We start from the raw sequence: 18,541 nt of genomic DNA, 5'->3' as shown, positions 1-18,541 counted from the left end.
AACTAGCATACACTCTTCAACGACATCAACGTCATGACAAACTACAAGAAACCGAAAAGAATTAATGACCAAATGCAACGTGTGACCGACAACACACAAAGTAAAAAAAAGGCCGGAAAGGACATTTTGGGACAACTGGAAACATCTGACTAGAGATTAGATGAAGATGCTAATATTACATCAATGTTAAATTTCTTGGAGGGGATAATGAAACTGTGATGATGTATAAAATGCCTTTGTTCTCAAAAGACACATGCTAAAGTAGTTAGAGGTAACACAGCATGATATGTGCAACTTACTGTCAGTGAGTTCACAGAAACAGAGAAAAGAAAGTATGCATGTATTACATGTGCATTAAGAGAACCAAAGGAATTATGGAAAATGTTAATATTCAGTGAATATTAACTGAGTGAAGGGTATATGGCTGTTCATTCTATCCTTTTACCTGTTCTGCAGGTTTGACATTTTTCAAAATAAAAGGTTGGAGAAGCAAAAGAAATGGGAAGTTAAATTTCCCAACCCTCTTACATTTAAGGAATCCTTTCGACAATAATTGTCTGGCCCCTTCTTTACTGAGAATTATTTCTAATATAAATTTATGACAAATGAAGACATTTGCAAACATGATCAAAATATGATACAACTAAAACAAACAGTATTATACATTTAAAAAACTGTTTATTACTCTATGTATGTCATGAATACTTGTTAATAGTTATTATCTAACTTGAAAACAGAAATATCAATATGTAAGGTCACCAATAAAGATACAAAAATTACTGAGAAATCACTTAGACCTGGGGCGCCTGGGTGCCTCAGTTGGTTGAGCACCCGACTTTGGCTCAGGTCATAATCTCGCGGTTCGTGGGTTCAAGCCCCGCATCAGATTCTGTGCTGACAGCTCAGAGCCTGGAGCCTGCTTTGGATTCTGTGTCTCCCTCACTCTCTGCCTGTCCCTTGCTCATGCTCTGTCTCTGTCTCTCAACAATAAATAAATGTTAAAAAAATTTTTTGGGGGGCGCCTGGGTGGCTTGGTCGGTTGAGCGTCCAACTTCGGCTCAGGTCATGATCTCACGGTCTGTGAGTTCGAGCCCCGCGTCGGGCTCTGTGCTGACAGCTCAGAGCCTGGAGCCTGTTTCAGATTCTGTGTCTCCCTCTCTCTCTGCCCCTCCCCTGTTCATGCTCTGTCTCTCTCTGTCTCAAAAATAAACATTAAAAAATAATAAATAAATAAATAAAAATAAAAAAAATAAAAAATAAAATTTTTTTTGTTAAAAGAAATCACTTAGACCTTAACGTGTACCCTTTATTTAAGTACTTCTTCAAATGCCTTTTAAAATTTAATTTTCATGGGACACAGGGGTGGCTCACTCAGTTAAGCTTCCAACTTCGGCTCAAAGTCATGATCTCATAGTTCATGCATTTGAGCCCTGCATTGAGCTCTGCACTGACAGCATGGAGACTGCTTGGGATTCTCTCCCTCTCTCTCCCTGCCCCTCTTCTCCACTCATTCTCTATCTCTCTCAAAATAAATAATAAATAAACTTTTAAAAAACTGTTTCTCAGGGCGCCTGGCTGGCTCCATTGGTTGAGCGTGCAACTTCGTCTCAGGTCACAATCGCACCGTTCATGGGTTCGAGCTCTGCATTGGGCTCTGTGCTGGAAGCTCAGAGCCTGGAGCCTGCTTCAAATACTGTGTCTCTGTCTCTCTCTCTGACCCTGCCCTGCTCACGCTCTCTCTCTCTCTCAAAAATAAATAAACATTAAAAAAATATTTTTTAACTGTTTCTAATTGAAAAAAAGTTTTCACTATAATGAATTAAGCTCATGCCAAGACATTGCATTATAATAAATATCTGAAAATACTATTTCAAGCTCTTAAATTGGACATTATATCTGCTTTAAGCTAAAAAGAGTAGGAACCAATCCCAAAAGCAATCTTACCTTGATAGGCATTCCAGTACAGTGTAAACCAAAGGGAAACAGACAAATTTTTCCTTTCAGTCTCTGGTATCCTACTGCAAACTACAAAAAGAAAACTAAATTTAAATTATAAGTTTAAATGCTAGATGAATACAGAATGTTGACTGTTCATGAAGATCATGGGCTCAGATTTCCTCTTCCTCTCTTGCTTTAGAAGGAAGTCATTCCCTGGAGCGTCTGGGTGGCTCAGTCAGTTAAGAGTCTGACTCTTGATTTCAGCTCAGGTCATGATATCAGGTTCATGAGAACGAGCCCTACATCAGGCTCTGCATTAACAATGTGGAGCCTGCTTGGGATTCTCTGTCTCCCTCTGTCTGCCCTTCCCTGCCCCACTCAAAAATAAATAAATAAATATTTAAAAAGAAAAAGAAAAAGAAAGAAAGAAAGAAAGAAAGAAAGAAAGAAAGAAAGAAAGAAAGAAAGAAAGAAAGAAAGAAAAAAGAAGGAAGTCATTCCAAAATTCTGGCCCATTGTTCTTTTTTTCTGTCTTTTCACCAAAAAGGAATTACTTATGACCGTGCATAAATAATTAGAACCCTGCACACATACACACAACATATACAAATTAAATATAAGAATATTTAATATAGGTAAAAATATAAAATTTAGGCTTAAAATTAAGGAATTCTAAGTTCTCTTAACAGGAAATAAATCCCATACATGCCATTTTCTTCAACATAGTATTTATCAAAGACCCTCAATCCCATTATGTTAACCACAGAGGAAACATTACCTCACATTTGGATAAAGAAAATGTGTGTCCCAAATGAAGGCGCCCATTCATATATGGATATGGGAAGGTTACAAAGTACTTGTCCTTGCTGCAAAACAATCATGAAAAAACAAAGTACAGAAAAGAAAATGTTAAGTTCCTTTTAAAATGAGGAGCTAGGGGGAAGGGAAAGCTTATTACAAACAACTTGTTTATATTTTATTATTTAAAAGACCTTTAAAAGTAAACATATGAATGTGGAAATTAAAAGCCCTCTGAAATTGAAACTTAATTGTGATTTAGAAAAAATAAAATGTTTATGGTTAGATATTAAAGAAATAAATATCCTTGCAGCAAATACTGGAGGTTTAACTTAAAAATGCTGAGTAAAGATAATTTACTGAGGATAATTTTAATACTCTTAGGAAACTGGATTAATTTAGTATTTTAGTGATTAAATGAGATTTGCCTTCATTTGATATATATAAAGCAATTCAAAGTCCATCAGCTATAATAAAACATCTTCAGTATTACATGACACATGGAAAATTAATTTAAGAAGTGTCTCTCTAAAGCTGTTTAATTTATTATATTATTTTTTCTTACAATCAAATGTATAACGTACCTATAAAAGTTACAAAGCACAATAAAATGAATGCCTGTAAGCATGCTATCCAAGTGATGAGCCCACTGAATCTATACTGTGTGCTCCTCAGCCCTCTCCCCGCAGAGAAAACCAGTATCTTGAAATCTACTTTTGTCATTCCCTTCATTTTGAATAGTTTATATCTCTGTCTGTGTCCTTAAACAATGTTATCACTTACTTTTGCTCACCTATGAGCTTCATTAAAAATTATACACCAGGGCACATGGCTGGCTCAGTTGGTAGAGCAAGGGACTCTAGGGTTGTGATTTCAAGCCCCATGTCGGGTGGAGATATTACTGAAAAAAACTCTTTTTTCATTCAATGTTACATTTCTAAGTTCCCTCACTTCATTTTCTTTCATGGAACAAAGTTTTCAGTTCACTCACGATAACTTTACCTGAAGTTGGCCAAAATTCTAGAAACAACAAAAGCTATAAAGTATAACATCAAAGACTTTATATTACAGCAACACTCTTAATTTCTTTAAAAAAAAAAAAAAAAAAAAAAGTCCAAATTCAGAGTTGCCTGAGTGGCTCAGTCAGTTAAGTGTTTGACTTCAGATCAGGTTGTGATCTTGCAGTTTGTGCCTTTGACCTCAGCATCGGGTTCTCTGCTGTCAACACAGATCCTGCTTTAGATCCTCTGTCCTCCTCTCTCTCTGTACCCCCCTGCACATGCACGCTTTCTCTCTCTTTCTCAAAAATAAACATAAAAAAATTCCACTAGCATGTTGCTTAGTAGCAAGGAAAGTACCTTTTGAAATCAGAATGTCCTAAAAAGTAGTCCAGGCCCTGTCAATTCCTAGCTATGCAACCTGGAACTGGTTACTTAGCCTCCCTGTACCTCAGTATCCTCATCTATAAAATGGGAATAGGGGCACCTGGGTGGCCCAGTCAGTTGAGCATCTGACTTTGGCTCAGGTCAAGATTTCACGGTTTGTGGGTTTGAGCCCCATGTTGGGCTCTGTGCTGACAGCTCAGAGCCTGGAGCCTGCTTCAGATTCTGTGTCTCCCTCTCTCTCTGCCCTTCCTCTGCTTGTGCTCTGACTCTGTCTCTCAAAAATAAATAAATGCTTAAAAAATATATTAATAAAGAAATAAAATAAGGATAAAAATACTGCTAACCTTAAAGTGTTATTAAAAAGATTAAATGATAATAGGCATACTAAAAATGGAATATTTCCTAAGCCTTTGCATAACAACCAATAAGTTTCCAAGATTAGCTACTATTTTAATTATTGTCAATGTATTCCGTCATTGTAACAAGAACATTTTTCTACATTTCAACATATCTGAAATTGAGATGCTCCTATAATTGATGCATACATTTATTACACTACTGTTTGGGGGCAGTTATTTTGTTTTTATTTTTCCCTAGTACCATATCATTACCTGTGGCTTGTCTTATAATTGATGCTTAAAACCAAGGCAATACAGTATTTATGAAATAAGATCTTAAAATACAGAAACCCTTGAAAAAAAATTTTTAAAGAGTTGGGTTGTTGTTGGTTTTTTTTTTTGTTTTGTTTTTTAGCATTTATTTATTTCTGAGAGAGAGAGAACACACCCAAGCTAGCAAGCAAGGGAAGGGCAAAGAGAGGGAGACAGAGGATCTGAACAGGGCTCCACCCTGACAGCAGAGAGACCGATGTGGGGCTCCAACTCATGAACCACAAGATCATGACCTGAGCCAAAGTCAGAAGCTTAACTGACTAAGCCACCAAGGTGCCCCTGAAACCCTTCAAAATTTAATACTTGGTGTCTTTGGACATAATTAGCACCATAATATGAATCTCTACTAGAATAATCTCATTTTATCAGTTAGGAAAGACAAAACTTCAAAACATTCTCTTTTGTCTAAATATGAAAAATATTAGTTAAAAAAAAAGCTATGTAGAAAAAGTCCTTTAAGAATTCTATAGGAGGAGCATCTAGCTCACTCAGAGAGCATGCAACTCTTGATCCCAGGGTCGTGAATTCAAGTCCCACACTAGGCACAGAGCTCACTTAAAAAAAAAAAAAAAAAAAAAAAAAGAATTCTATTGGAAAGAAAATCCTACTTTGAAATCGAGAAAATAAAAGTTACTTTCTTCAGCCCATTTCAGACATTATAAGTACAATCTGCCTTATCCTTTCCACAAAGCAGTTTCTGTAGCCAACAGTTTTGGGAACACAAGGTGTAGAACTTTATAAAGTACTACTCACCTAGTCTGGTTCTCCACATTAGATGCATTAACCTCAAACACTTTCTCAGTATCCCATTTCTGTTGGATTTCTTTCTCAATCTTCTTCAAAAAGTCCACTTTTGCTGTTCCTTTTCTTTCCTGTTGGACACAAAAGAGATACAACAATCCACTCTATACTTGGACAGTCTTGCTTTAAAAAAAGAAAAAAAAAATACGTTCACATAGAACAAGTTGTTTACTTATAGGCAATTTTTCCATGGTTGTCATGAACTTTAAACAAACAAGATTAAAAATTTGCGCTATCACAATCTGTCTACTTTAAACACCAAAGGGATAGTTAATGAATTACTAAAACATATAAAGGGCTTTGAAATACTTCTATTAAATGAGACACTAAAACAGATACTGTTCCTATTTAGTTAAGATGCACAAATACTTAGAAAAGTACAAGATGGCCAAGCTGCAATAATGCTCAATCAAAGGATGCTGAGACCCGATGGGAAGAGGCTGAGGAAGGGTTAGTAATCTACATGTTTTTTTTCAAGGCAACTGATGAAGAACTCCTCTCCAAAATGGTTAACAGACTATTAACATGAAATTTAAATGAAACAGAATGGCAAGCATGTCTCTAATATATCAGATGTACCAGCAACATTGCCATCCTTCCATAAGCTGCCTGTGGATGAAAGTGAAAGCAAAAAAACAAGCATGATCATTCTACCTCTGAAAAAGGAAGCGTTAGAGCTTCCTTCTCAGTTTGTGACTGTGTGAAAAACAGATGCTAAAAGCAGGTAAGTCAAAGCTGGCGTGGAATGAAACACAGAGCAGACAAGTATGAAAGCTGGATACTAATGGACCATACACAAATCTAATTCTGTTTTGAAATTTAGTATTAGTCTCTAAAATGTATTTTCTGGTATAGTTATCTGAACTGAAATTGGATTTTACCCCCTTCTTATGTGCAAACATTCCCAGATTGTGCAGCATTTTCAAATGAGAAAATACCTGGGCTCTATTCATACCTTTTTTTTTAAGATTTTTTTTTAAGTAATCTCTACACCCAACATGAGGCTCAAACTTACAACCCCAAGATCAAGAGTCACATGTTCTACCAAGTGAGCCAGCCAGGTGCCTCTGGGTTCTACTCATACTTTTACAACCTACTACACAAGACGACCTTGCCAAGTTACCTAAAGACTGCAACTCAGTCTCCTTTAAGAGTGCCTCTCTCTGTCCTTTCACCCAACAATTTAAAAAATGCTTTCCATTGGGGCGACTGGCTGGCTCAGTCCAGGGAGCACACAACTCTTGATCTTGGGTATGTGAGTTCAAGCCCACATTGGGCATATAATTCACTTAAAAATATGTATTTAGGGGTGCCTGGGTGGCTCTGCCAGCTGAGCGTCCAACTTCAGCTCAGGTCATGATCTCACAGCTCGTGAGTTCAAGCCTCATGTCGGGCTCTGTGCTGACAGTGTGGAGCCTGCTTGGGATTCTCTCCCCTTCCCTCTCTCCCTGTCCCCTCCCCACATGCTCTCTCTCTTCTCTTTCTCAGATAAACTTTAAGTAGATACACAATGTATATACACACATATGTATATACGTGAGATCAGGTCAAGATCTCAGTTTGTGAGTTCGAGACCCGCGCTGGGCTCTGTGCTGACAGCTCAGAGCCTCGAGCCTGCTTCAGATTCTGTGTCTCCCTCCCTTCCCCTGCTCACCCTCTGTCCCTCTCTCTCATGAATAATCAAACATTAAAAAAAAATTTTTTTAATTTTAAATTTAAAAAAAGTATGCTCTCTCTCTCCAAAATAAACAAACATTTAAAAAACATTGGGGCACCTGAGTGGCTCAGTCGAATGAGCATCTAACTTCAGCTCAGGTCATGATCTCCCAGTTCATGAATTCGAGCCCTGCATCAGGCTCATTGCTGTGGTGCAGACACTGCTTCAGATCCTCTGCCCACCTCTCTTTGCCCCTCTCCCACCGGCGTTCTCTCAAAAATAAACATTTTTTTAAATTTACAAATAAAAAAAATTTTTTTTAATTTTTAAAAAAGGGGCGCCTCGGTGGCTCAGTTGGTTAAGCATCCGACTTTGGCTCAGGTCATGATCTCACAGCTTGTGGGTCTGAGCTCCACACTGGGCTCTGTGCTGATAGCTCAGAGCCTGGAGTCTGCTTCGGATTCTCTGTCTCCCCCTCGCTTGCTCTGTCTCTCTCTCAAAAATAGACATTAAAAAAATTAATACATATATATACACACACACACACATATATCTTATACTACTTTTTAAAAAAGTGGACCACCTGGTGGCCTCGGTCAGTAGAGCATGTGACTCCTGACCTCTGTGTTGTGAGTTGAAGCCCCACATTGTATGTAGAGCTTACAAAAACTACTTTTGGGGCAGCTGCATGGTCAGTTGGTTGAGCACCTGACTCCTGATTTCAACTTAGGTGATGATCTCATGGTTCATGGGATCAAACCCCATATCAGGCTCTGTGCTGAGTGTGGAGCCTGCCTGGGATTCTCTCTCCCTCTCTCTCTCTGACCAACCCCAGCTGACACTCTCGCTCTCTCTCAATCAATGAATCTATCAATCAATAAGCTTTCTATTTGTATCACAAATATACTGGACTTTTAAATGGTTACACAAATTTGAACACCTGCAAAGAGGAATTATGTGCAATAAAAAAAACCCAAACTTAACATTATTTCTCCAATAACTATCTTAAATATACTTCGTGTATTAAGTAATAAAATAACCAACACTATTAAAATTAAGATTTAATACAAATCTACTAAAAGGTATCAGCTCTGTTGTACTATTTTCAGTTTTCTATATTTTAAACCAAAGAATGGTTTCCTATTTTTTAACATAGTTAAACGTAGTTTTAACGTAGTTAAAAAACAGGAGACAAAGACAAGCAACAGAAAGATGAAATATCAGCTTACAAGGAGGAGGTAAATGATGGATTAAAGGAAGAACCTTGCCAGAGAGGCAGAAAAGAAATGAGAAAGAATTCCCTACTTTGAAAAGTCCTGGGGACACCTGGCTGACTCAGGCAGTGGAGCACACAACTCTTGACCTTGGGGTTGTGAGTTCTAGCCCTGTGCTGGGTGTAAAGATTACTTAAAATCTTAAAGGGGCACCTGGGTGCCTCAGTCAGTTGAGCGTCCGACTTTGGCTCAGGTCATGATCTCATGGTTTGTGAGTTCAAGCCCTATGTCGGGCTCTGTGCTGACAGCTCAAAGCCTGGAGCCTGCTTCGGATTCTGTGTCTCCCTCTCTCTCTGCCCCTCCCCCGCTCATGCTCTGTCTCTCTCTGTCTCTCAAAAATGAATAAACATTAAAAAAAAATTTTTTTAATAAATAAATAAAATCTTAAAGGGGCACCTGGGTAGCTCAGTCAGTTAAGCATCAGACTTCAGCTCAAGTCATGATCTTGCAGTTCATGGGTTCAAGCCCTGCACCACACTGGGCTCTGTGCTGACAGCTCAGAGCCTGGAGCCTGTTTCAGTTTCTGTGTCTCCCTCTCTCGCTGCCCCTCTCCTGCTCAAACTGTGACTCTCTCTCTCTCTCAAAAATTAGCATTAAAAAAAAAGTTTGAATAAATAAATAAACTCTTTGAAAAAAAGAGACAGAAAAAAGAAAAAGAAAAATCATGGACATAACAAGTTCCTCCAGTAATTAAAGGAAAATAAAAGTGACAAGGAAATATTTTGTTTCTATAAATCCTTACAGGATTGCTGAGTGGAAATGATATCAAAACACAAATATAATCAAGTCAATTCCTTTTCAGAGGATCTCTATAGCGGTCAGGATAGAGTCTATACTGTTAAACCTGGCACTTAAGGCCCTTCTTGTCTCATTTCTGCCAAGTCCCTCCCTCCTTCCTTTTTTATATATTTTTTTTAGTGTTTATTTATTTTTCAGAGAGAGCGTGCACGCAAGCATGCACAAGCAAGGGAGGGGCAGAGAGAGAGGGAGACACAGAATCTGAAGCAGGCTCCAGTCTCTGAACGGTCAGCACAGAGCCGGACATGGGGCTCGAACTCACAAACTGCGAGATCATGACCTGAGCCGAACTCACAGGCTTAACTGACTGAGCCATCCAGGCACCACTCAGGTCACCCACTGTAAAGGACATGAAAGAAACAGTCTTCACAAATTACTAAGAACTATGTTTTTTTTTCACTGTTATTGAGCACATTAAATGCACAAAATCTCTTCTTTGAGGTTTCTGCTTCTCAGAAAAACTTGTCCATCAAAACATCCAAGGTCAATTGTAATGAAACCTGATATTGGCCCCACCACCAACTGTTGTTTGACCTTGAGAAGTGACTTGATCAATCTGAGCCTTAATTTCTTCACTGGTTATTTAACTAGACAATTGGTTATAATAATTAGTTAAAAGGTTATTTGACAAGTCAGAGGTTCAAAACTTTGGCATTTTTGACAGTTTAGGTTAAATAATTTTTTGTGTTTTGTCTTGTGCATTGTAAGAGGCTTAGAAGCATCCCTGGCTTCTGCCCACTAGATGCCAGGAGAATCCCCTAGTTGTGACAACCAAACAGTCTCCAGACCAAATGTTCTCAGGAGGACAAGACCATCCCCAGTAAAGAACCACTAAAAAAGATAACAAGCTCTTCCATATATTCATAATATTCTGCAGTTCTTGAAACTTTTATGAACATTAACTTTTTGCATCTTAACAATAACCCTAAGAAGGAGGCAGACCAGTGATTACCATTTCAAAGATGATAAATGATAAATCTGAAGTTCGGAGATCATTGTGTCAGCAAAAAGTCAAGGTGGACAAAAATGTTCATCTTCTGGCTTCTATTTCTGCTTCCTCCTAGTACTCTAGCCATGTCCTAGCTGCCACCACTTACTAGCTGTAGAACCTTAGACAAATTCCTTAAGCTTTCTAAGCTTCTATTTCTTTATCTTTAAATGAGAATAAAAATTATACTAACATTATAGTATTAGTATGAAAATTAAAAGAGTTAAGGGGCTCCTAGGTGTCTCGGTTAAGTGTTTGACTTTGGCTCAGGTCATGATCTCACAGTTTGTGACTTCGAGCCCCACATTGGGCTGTGTGCTGACAGCTCAGAGTCTGGAACCTGCTTCAGATTCTGTGTCTCCCTCTCTCTCTGCCCCTCCCCCACTTATGCTGTCTCTCTCTCAAAAATAAACAAACATTAAAAAGAAAGAGTTAATACAGACAAAGGACTTAACCTTGGGCTGGACCCATGGTAAATGCACGATAATGTTAACCAATATCACAAAGAGACATCTAGACATCATGTGATTTTATTAGGTATGAAAATGGCATTGGGATTATGTTTCAAGAGAAGTTATCATTACATTAAAAAATATTAAAATATGTATCGATGTAAAAACTTATACTAAACTATGTCAAATATGTATGTACAGTGCCTGGAATCTGCTTAAAATGAATCCTGAGGGGGGAGGGGCAGGGTCCCAGGAAGGGATATATGAAACAAAATAGCCCTGAACTGCCAATTATTGAAGTTGGGTGATGGGTACACGAAAGTACATAATACTATTATCTCTATTTTGCTGACTATTTAAATTTTCCAAATGAAAGTTTAAAAACAATATTTTTTTTAGATTGGCTATTATGTTCATTATATCACATCCCCAGATCCCCTCTAAAAGTCTGATATGTAACTAGAAGAGATTAAAACTGTCAAAAGCTTGGGGCGCTTGGGTGGCTTCATCATTTAAGTGTCCAACTCTTGGTTTCAGCTCAGGTCAGAATCTAATGGCTTGACCTTGAGCCGCTGGTTGGGATTCTGTCTCCGTCCCTCTCTACCTCTCTCTCCCACTCGAGATCTCTCTCTCTCTCTCTCATTCTCACTCTCTCCCTCTCTCTCAAAAATAAACAAATAAAAATTTTAAATACACAAAAATAAAAATAGAACTGTCAAAAGCTCTAAAAAATAAATACTATGCTGGGTGGCTCAGTTGGTTAAGCATCCAACTTCAGCTCAGGTAATGATCTCATGGTCTGTGAGTTTGAGCCCCACATCGGGCTCTGTGCTGACAGCTAAGAGCCTGGAGCCTGCTTCAGATCTGTGTCTCCCTCTCTCTCTGCCCCTCCCCAGCTTGCATTCTGTCTGTCTCTTTCTCTCTCTCTCAAAAATAAACATTAAACAATTTTTTTAAAATAAATACTACTCTGATATGAAGAAAATTTTAGTTTATTATTTATAAATTCAATTATAAAATAAAAACTAATATCCTATCCATGCTATCACATGTTCATTGTCTTACACACTTCATTATTGATAAGATTTCCTCTGGAAACAGAAAACTTTCTTTATGGAAGATGTTTTTGCAAAAGAAATTTCCTAATTTGGCAAAAGACATGAATAGACACTTCTCCAAAGAAGATATCCAGATGGCCAACCGACACATGAAAAAATGCTCCACATCACTCATCATCAGGGAAATACAAATAAAAACCACAATGAGATACAACCTCACACCTGTCAGAATGGCTATCATTAACAACTCAGGCAACAACAGATATTGGTGAGGATGCAGAGAAAGAGGATCTCTTTTGCACTGCTGGTGGGAATGCAAACTGGTGCAGCCACTCTGGAAAACAGTATGGAGGTTCCTCAAAAAACTAAAAATAGAACTACCCTACAACCCAGCAACTGCACTACTAGGTATTTATCCATGGGATACAGATGTGCTGTTTCAAAGGGACACATGCACCCCCATGTTTATAGCAGCACTATCGACAATAGCCAAAGTAAGGAAAGAGTCCAAATGTCCATCAATGGATGAATGGATAAAGATGTGGTATATCTATACAATGGAGTATTACTCGGCAATCAAAAAGAATGAAATCTTGCCATTTGCAACTACGTGGATGGAACTAGAAGCTATTATGCTAATTGAAATTAGTCAGAGAAAGACAAAAATCATATGACTTCACTCATATGAGGACTTTAAGAGACAAAACAGATGAACATAAGGGAAGGGAAACAAAAATAATATAAAAACAGGGAGGGGGACAAAACAGAAGAGACTCATAAATATGGAGAACAAACTGAGGGTTACAGGAGGGGTTGTGGGAGGGGGGATGGGCTAAATAGGTAAGGAGCACCAAGGAATCTACTCCTGAAATCATTGTTGCACTATATGCTAACTAATTTGGATGTAAATTTTAAAATATATAAAAAATAAAACAAGTTATTAAAAAAAAAAAGAAATATCCTAATTAGCTGCAATTGGGGGTAACACAATGATTAACAGAATGAACTCCAGTGTGAGACCAAATGAATTCTAATTCTTCCTCTGAGTAGACCTGATGCCTTATTTTCCCCATCAATAAAATGGGGATAAAGCACCCACTTTTATAGGGTTGTTCAGATGAAAACTTTTGTAAAACACTAATGCATGGCACAGAATAATCGGTACATTTAAAACACACAATAAAATCGGTACATTTTATTATTTTTATTGTTACTTGTTCTTTCTAAAGGGAGTTCTTACTGGATTCTTCCAATGAAACTAACTTTAATGTCAGCCCAGTACCATGACAGTGTAAAACATGAATATTTGCAGAAGCCAAGAAGTGAATAAAGTAAAATAATCAGATCTACCAGAAATATTGCCAGTTTCCTTATACAAAACATAAAAAGAATAAAAATGTACTAAAGTCTTCCAAACTGAAAAAACTCATTCCCATTAACACCAAAAAGAAGAAAAAAGAAAGAAAGACCTGCAAATTCCACATCAGCTAAGGATATCATCATGGGGGAGAGGGGTTGGTGGAGAGGCAATGAGCAACTTGGGACAGAAGAAAAAGCTCTGGACCAGGAGTCGGAAGGCATGTGTTTTCCTGGGAAGCAGGATGACATAGTGACTGAAAAATGAATCAATCCCTTTGATTTCTGGTCACTTTCATCCTGTCCTAGTTATAAGAAATCAGACCTGTTAGGTAAGCTCTCTAAGCATGGGGTTCTTCACCTGTAAACTGCAAATAAGAGTGCCTAACTCAAATAGATTAGTGTGAACACTCAATAAGACAATTCAAATAAAATGCTAAACAAAAAGCATGACACATAAGAAATGTTAGTTATTGATATTATTGATCCTAACTCTGCTAGAATTCCAACTCTAATAATTCCTCAACCCCATTGGGTCCTACTGATCATGACCTTTTTTCACTAATCTTTAGGCTCTTACCACCCCATGTCCTCATTTCTGTCCCTTAAATCCATCTGTATAATTCTTCGGTTTTCCCTTTACCATTCTTGCCTGGCAAAACTCCATCCATCCGTCCCATCCAACTGCTCTGTTCCTTCACCTAGGCAGCTGAAAGTGTCAAGAGATAAGCACTCAACCATGCTGACTGGCCTCCATTTAAATTCATGTCCACTAATATCAAGTGATGCCCAGCCACACTACTAATTTCTGAAATCCACTTGGTTACTCCTTCTCCTAGACTAGTGCTTCTCAACTTTAATGTGTATACTGTGCAATACAGTAGCCACTAGCCACACATGACTTGTTCATTTTAAAGTTATATTAAAATTCAGTCCTTCAATTGCACTGGCCACATTTCAAGGGCTCAGTTGCCACATGTGGCTAGTGGCTCCCAAATTAGTGCAAATATAAAAAGTTCTATTGAGGGCAATGTCCTAGACAATTGTTTTATGCTTTCTCCTCTCTCCTCAATCTTCCAACAATTCCTCTTCCATCCTCATTTCTAGCTGTTAATCTTGGTTCTTAATTGAATTAGAAACCAGAAGTGAACAGAAAATTTTCACAGCCTCCCTCATCACATCTACCTACCCACATGCCTGTGTACCTATATAGTCTGTCTTCTTTCCTGTTACTATTAACCCTTCCACTGATGCACTGGATCTCATCCCTTCTGTTCTATTCAGGAACAGCACTTCAGCAATCATCCCTTTTCCACATCAATGTTTCCTTTCTACAGGGTAATTCCCATGAGCATACAAGTATTGGTAATTTCTTCTACGTTTAAAAAAAGAAAAGAGGGGCGCCTGGGTGGCTCAGTCGGTTAAGCGGCCGACTTCGGCTCAGGTCATGATCTCGGGGTCCGTGAGTTCAAGCCCCGCGTCGGGCTCTGTGCTGATAGCTCAGAGCCTGGAGCCTGTTTCAGATTTTGTGTCTCCCTGTCTCTCTGCCCCTCCCCCGTTCATGCTCTGTCTCTCTCTGTCTCAAAAATAAATAAACGTTAAAAAAAAATTTTTTTAATAAAAAAAATTAAAAAAGAAAAGAAAGTCCTCTTTTGACTTTCATCTATTACCCCAATTCTCTGCTCTCCTTTATAAAATTCCTCAAGAGTTATCCATACTCATGATCTCCAGTCCGTCTCTTCCCATTCTTTCTTGAACCCAGCAGCCTTACATGACCTACATCCATCCACCCATCAATATCCATCACATACACTATCATCATTTCCAGTATCACTGTCCTTTGGATATACAACCCTCCTTGCTTTTCTCTCAGTGTGGCTTCTGCCTAGATATCGTCTCCTCCATATAGCTGCATGGCTTGCTCCCTTACCTCCTTTTTGCCACAATGCCACCTTCTTAGAAAAGCCTTTGTTGATCACAGGTTTGTTTTTTTTTTTTAAACAAACGTTTTTTTAATCTTTATTTTTGAGAGAGAGACAGAGACAGAGTGAGAGCAGGGGAGGAACAGAGAGAGAGGGAGACACAGAATCCGAAGCAGGCTCCAGGCTCCAAGCTGTCAGCACAGAGCCCAACGCGGGGCTGGAACCCACAAACCGTGAGATCATGACCTGAGCCGAAGTCGGATGCTTATCCGACTGAGCCACCCAGGCGCCCCTTGATCACAGTTTTAAAACTGCAACCCTACCCCACCTCACACTTAGGAGTCTCCCCTTCCTGCTCTATTTTTGTCAATAGGACTTACTGGCACCAGACATATATTACCAAATATTTTAGCATGTAACTCTCTCATACACACACACGTAAACACCATGAATGTAGAGATTTTTGTCTGTTTAAAAAAAATTTTTTTGTTAAAAGAAGGAACAAAGGGGGCGCCTGGGTGGCTCAGTGGGTTGAGCATCGACCTGGGCTCAGGTCATGATCTCACCACTCGTGAGTTCAAGCCCCACACTGGGCTCTGGGCTCTGTGGGCTCTATGCTGACAGCTCAGAGGCTGGAGCCTGCTTGGGATTCCGTGTCTCCCTCTCTCTCTTTACCCCTCCCTTGCTCATGCTCTGTCTCTGTCTCTCAAAAATATATAAACATAAAAAAAAAAAACAACTTTTTTTAAAGGAGGAACAAGGTTACCTACTTCCCTCTCTCCAAATGGGTTTTAGACACGTCGTGAAATTAACACACGTAACATTAAGTAGTGTGTAAAGTTAAAGATACCAGTTCCGGGCTCAACAGATAGCAAGAAAAGGCGCATCCTCACAACATCCACACCTTTAATGTGGGGGGCCAAGGCATTCCCTGTGTTTAGATAAGGATTTTTCCTTTCAGGACAACGGCTACCACATGGAGACCCCAGCTTCTGGCAAAAGCAAACAGATCAGCCGGGTTATAGGGCCGGGCAGAGCGGACTCTCTTCCCGGCAGAACTCACCGCCATGACACCGCCCAACCAATTCTGCAACCCACGACAGTGACCTCGGCGATCCTCTCAAAGCAGTGATCCCAACCTTTCCCTTCCTTCTGTGGGCAGCCAGGCCTCCCAATACACTGAAGCACACACTTTACACCTGATGAGGCAATCGCCCGCTCACAGCTAACTACTGCCTTGTGCATCCCGTAGCCCGCCGGGAATTGTAGTTTCCAGACCACTAGAGCCCAAGTCTAGCAGTCACTTATTGACTACAACTCCCATAGAGCAACAGGCTACCGGAAATTGAACTTCTAGGTCACGCGGTGGTGACACCGGTAGTGATGTCAGGGGCATGTTGAACTACAAAGTCCATGAGGCTGTTCGAAGTCGCAGATTGCCGCGAACGCGCCTACGGTCCGGTTCCCTGGCCTTCAACCTTTTCACCCCGTGGCGATGGGTTAGGTGTCTTGTCAGGATGCCAGGTTGCAAGGTTTATTAGTCTTCAGTGACTTAAGTGCTAATTATGGCTTGCCATTGTGCACAGATATTTAGTGCTGTCTGTGGCATTCAACAGCCCAGAATTCAGACGTTTTATTGCCATTTATTAACAATCTCTAATTTTTAAGCGTGAGGCCGGTAACCTACCGGGTTCCAGTGCCAAGCGCATTATTTCAACTGTACTACCATCTAAGGCTGCCACATCACATGTGGCTATTTAAGTTTAAAATAAAATTCAGTAAAATTTAAAATTCAGTTCTTCAGGGGCGCCTGGGTGGCTCAGGGTTAAGGTTCCCAGTTCAGGTCAGGTTCTGACTTCGGCTCAGGTCATGATCTGGCCATTTGTGGGTTCGAGTCAGGTTGGAGCCCCGAGCCCCCAGGAATGGGCTCTGTGCTGACAGCTCAGAGCCTGGACTCTCTGCCCCTCCCCCGCTCATGCTTGCTCCCTCTCTCTCAAAAATAAACAAACATTAAAAAAAAAAAAAAAAAAAGTTTAAAATTTAGTTCTTCAATTGCACTAGCCACTTTTTGAGTGCTTGGTAGTCTGTGTGGCCAGTGGTTACCATATCATCTGACAGTGGAGATTTGGAGCATTTCCATCATAGGAAGAAAGATGTACTGACAAGCAACCATGCAAGGCTTTTACTTTCTGGAGTCAGATTAGATACTCTTACATGCATTTATTTATTCAGTAAATATTCATAAAGCATCTGCAAAGCACTTTTTGTCAGAGGGGTGCCCAGCTAAATATAGTGTCTTCCTAAAAGACTAAGGGAAAGAAAAATTTTTTAAATAAGTTTAATAAATTAATGAATTTAAAATTATATGTGTGTGCATTTAAAATAAAGCACAACAACTACTTTTGAAATAAAAATTCAATGATGGCCTAACAATGCCTGGCACATGGTATGAACTCAATAAAATCTGTTGGATGGAAGAAAGTTAACCAGAAACCTTAGGCTAAGGAGAAACTACCACGGCTCTCCTACCTCAGGGCTTTCCCATACAAATAGTCTCCATCACTTTCCACACCCTCCTACTTTAGCTACTAACAATTTAGACATTTACTTTCTGACAACCCACGTCTGGGTGATATGTCCCCTCCTAAATGTTCCCTGAAGCACACTCTTCCTGTCTTCCCTTAGGAAAGTTCTCTCCTTGAATTTAATTGCCTATTTATTTATCACTAGACTGTAAGCTCTTTACAGCAGAGGCTGCCTAGCAGAATCTGGCACATAATAGATGACTTATAAATATTCATTGAATGAATAAAAGAATCCTTATCCTGAGTTCCTGGGTGGCTCAGTCCGTTAAGCGTCCATCTTCCACTCAGGTCATGATCGTGTGGTTCATGGGTTCCAGCCCCACCCCGTCAGGCTCTGTGCTGACAGCTCAGAGGCTAGAACCTGCTTCAGATTCTGTGTCTCCCTCTCTCGCTGCCCCTCCCCCACTCACACTCTGTCTCTGTCTCAAAAATAAATAAACGTCCAAAAAGAATTTTAATTAAAACGAAAAAAGAATCCTAATCCTCCACAGCTCCCATAACTATGGTTCTGGTCTCCTGTTCCAATTCCAATTCTGTCCTTATCAGTGCTATTTGTCATCTTTGATTCATCAGCTTCCAATTCACATTGGTAACTGAAATTATTCATACAATACATATTCATTGGTTACCTCCTGTGAACCTGACATAGAGCTAGGATATAGCAGGGAACAAGACAGAGAAGAAGAGAATAAACAAGTTGTTATGTGATTACAGCTTAAGAGAATTATGGAAAACCTACCCCCTAATTAAATGCCCCATCCCTTATCCCCTATTAGCCTGTTTCCTCTTTAAGTGACTAATCTATTTTTTAGAGGGTCATTTAGATTCCATTCATTTAACAAAAATTTATTTAGCTTT

General features: G+C 39.3%; 1 protein-coding gene across 1 annotated transcript in view; it reads right to left on the bottom strand.

Moving 5' to 3' along the window:
* Positions 1 to 16,341, bottom strand: part of LARS1 (leucyl-tRNA synthetase 1) — a 79,226-nt gene extending 62,885 nt beyond the window's left edge. Inside the window, exons 1-4 of the mRNA XM_058732754.1 lie at positions 16,162 to 16,341; positions 5,546 to 5,664; positions 2,717 to 2,804; positions 1,945 to 2,025 (exon numbers count right to left, since the gene is read on the bottom strand). Of these exons, the coding sequence (XP_058588737.1) occupies positions 1,945 to 2,025; positions 2,717 to 2,804; positions 5,546 to 5,664; positions 16,162 to 16,167 (294 nt within the window). The 5' untranslated portion in view covers positions 16,168 to 16,341. The remainder of the gene's footprint in view (positions 1 to 1,944; positions 2,026 to 2,716; positions 2,805 to 5,545; positions 5,665 to 16,161) is intronic.
* Between the last annotated feature and the right edge of the window lie 2,200 nt (positions 16,342 to 18,541).

This window comes from Neofelis nebulosa, chromosome 1 (genome assembly GCF_028018385.1).
Source record: "Neofelis nebulosa isolate mNeoNeb1 chromosome 1, mNeoNeb1.pri, whole genome shotgun sequence".
NCBI classification, from domain to species: Eukaryota; Metazoa; Chordata; class Mammalia; order Carnivora; family Felidae; genus Neofelis; species Neofelis nebulosa.
This window is presented reverse-complemented; position numbering and strand designations above follow the sequence as displayed.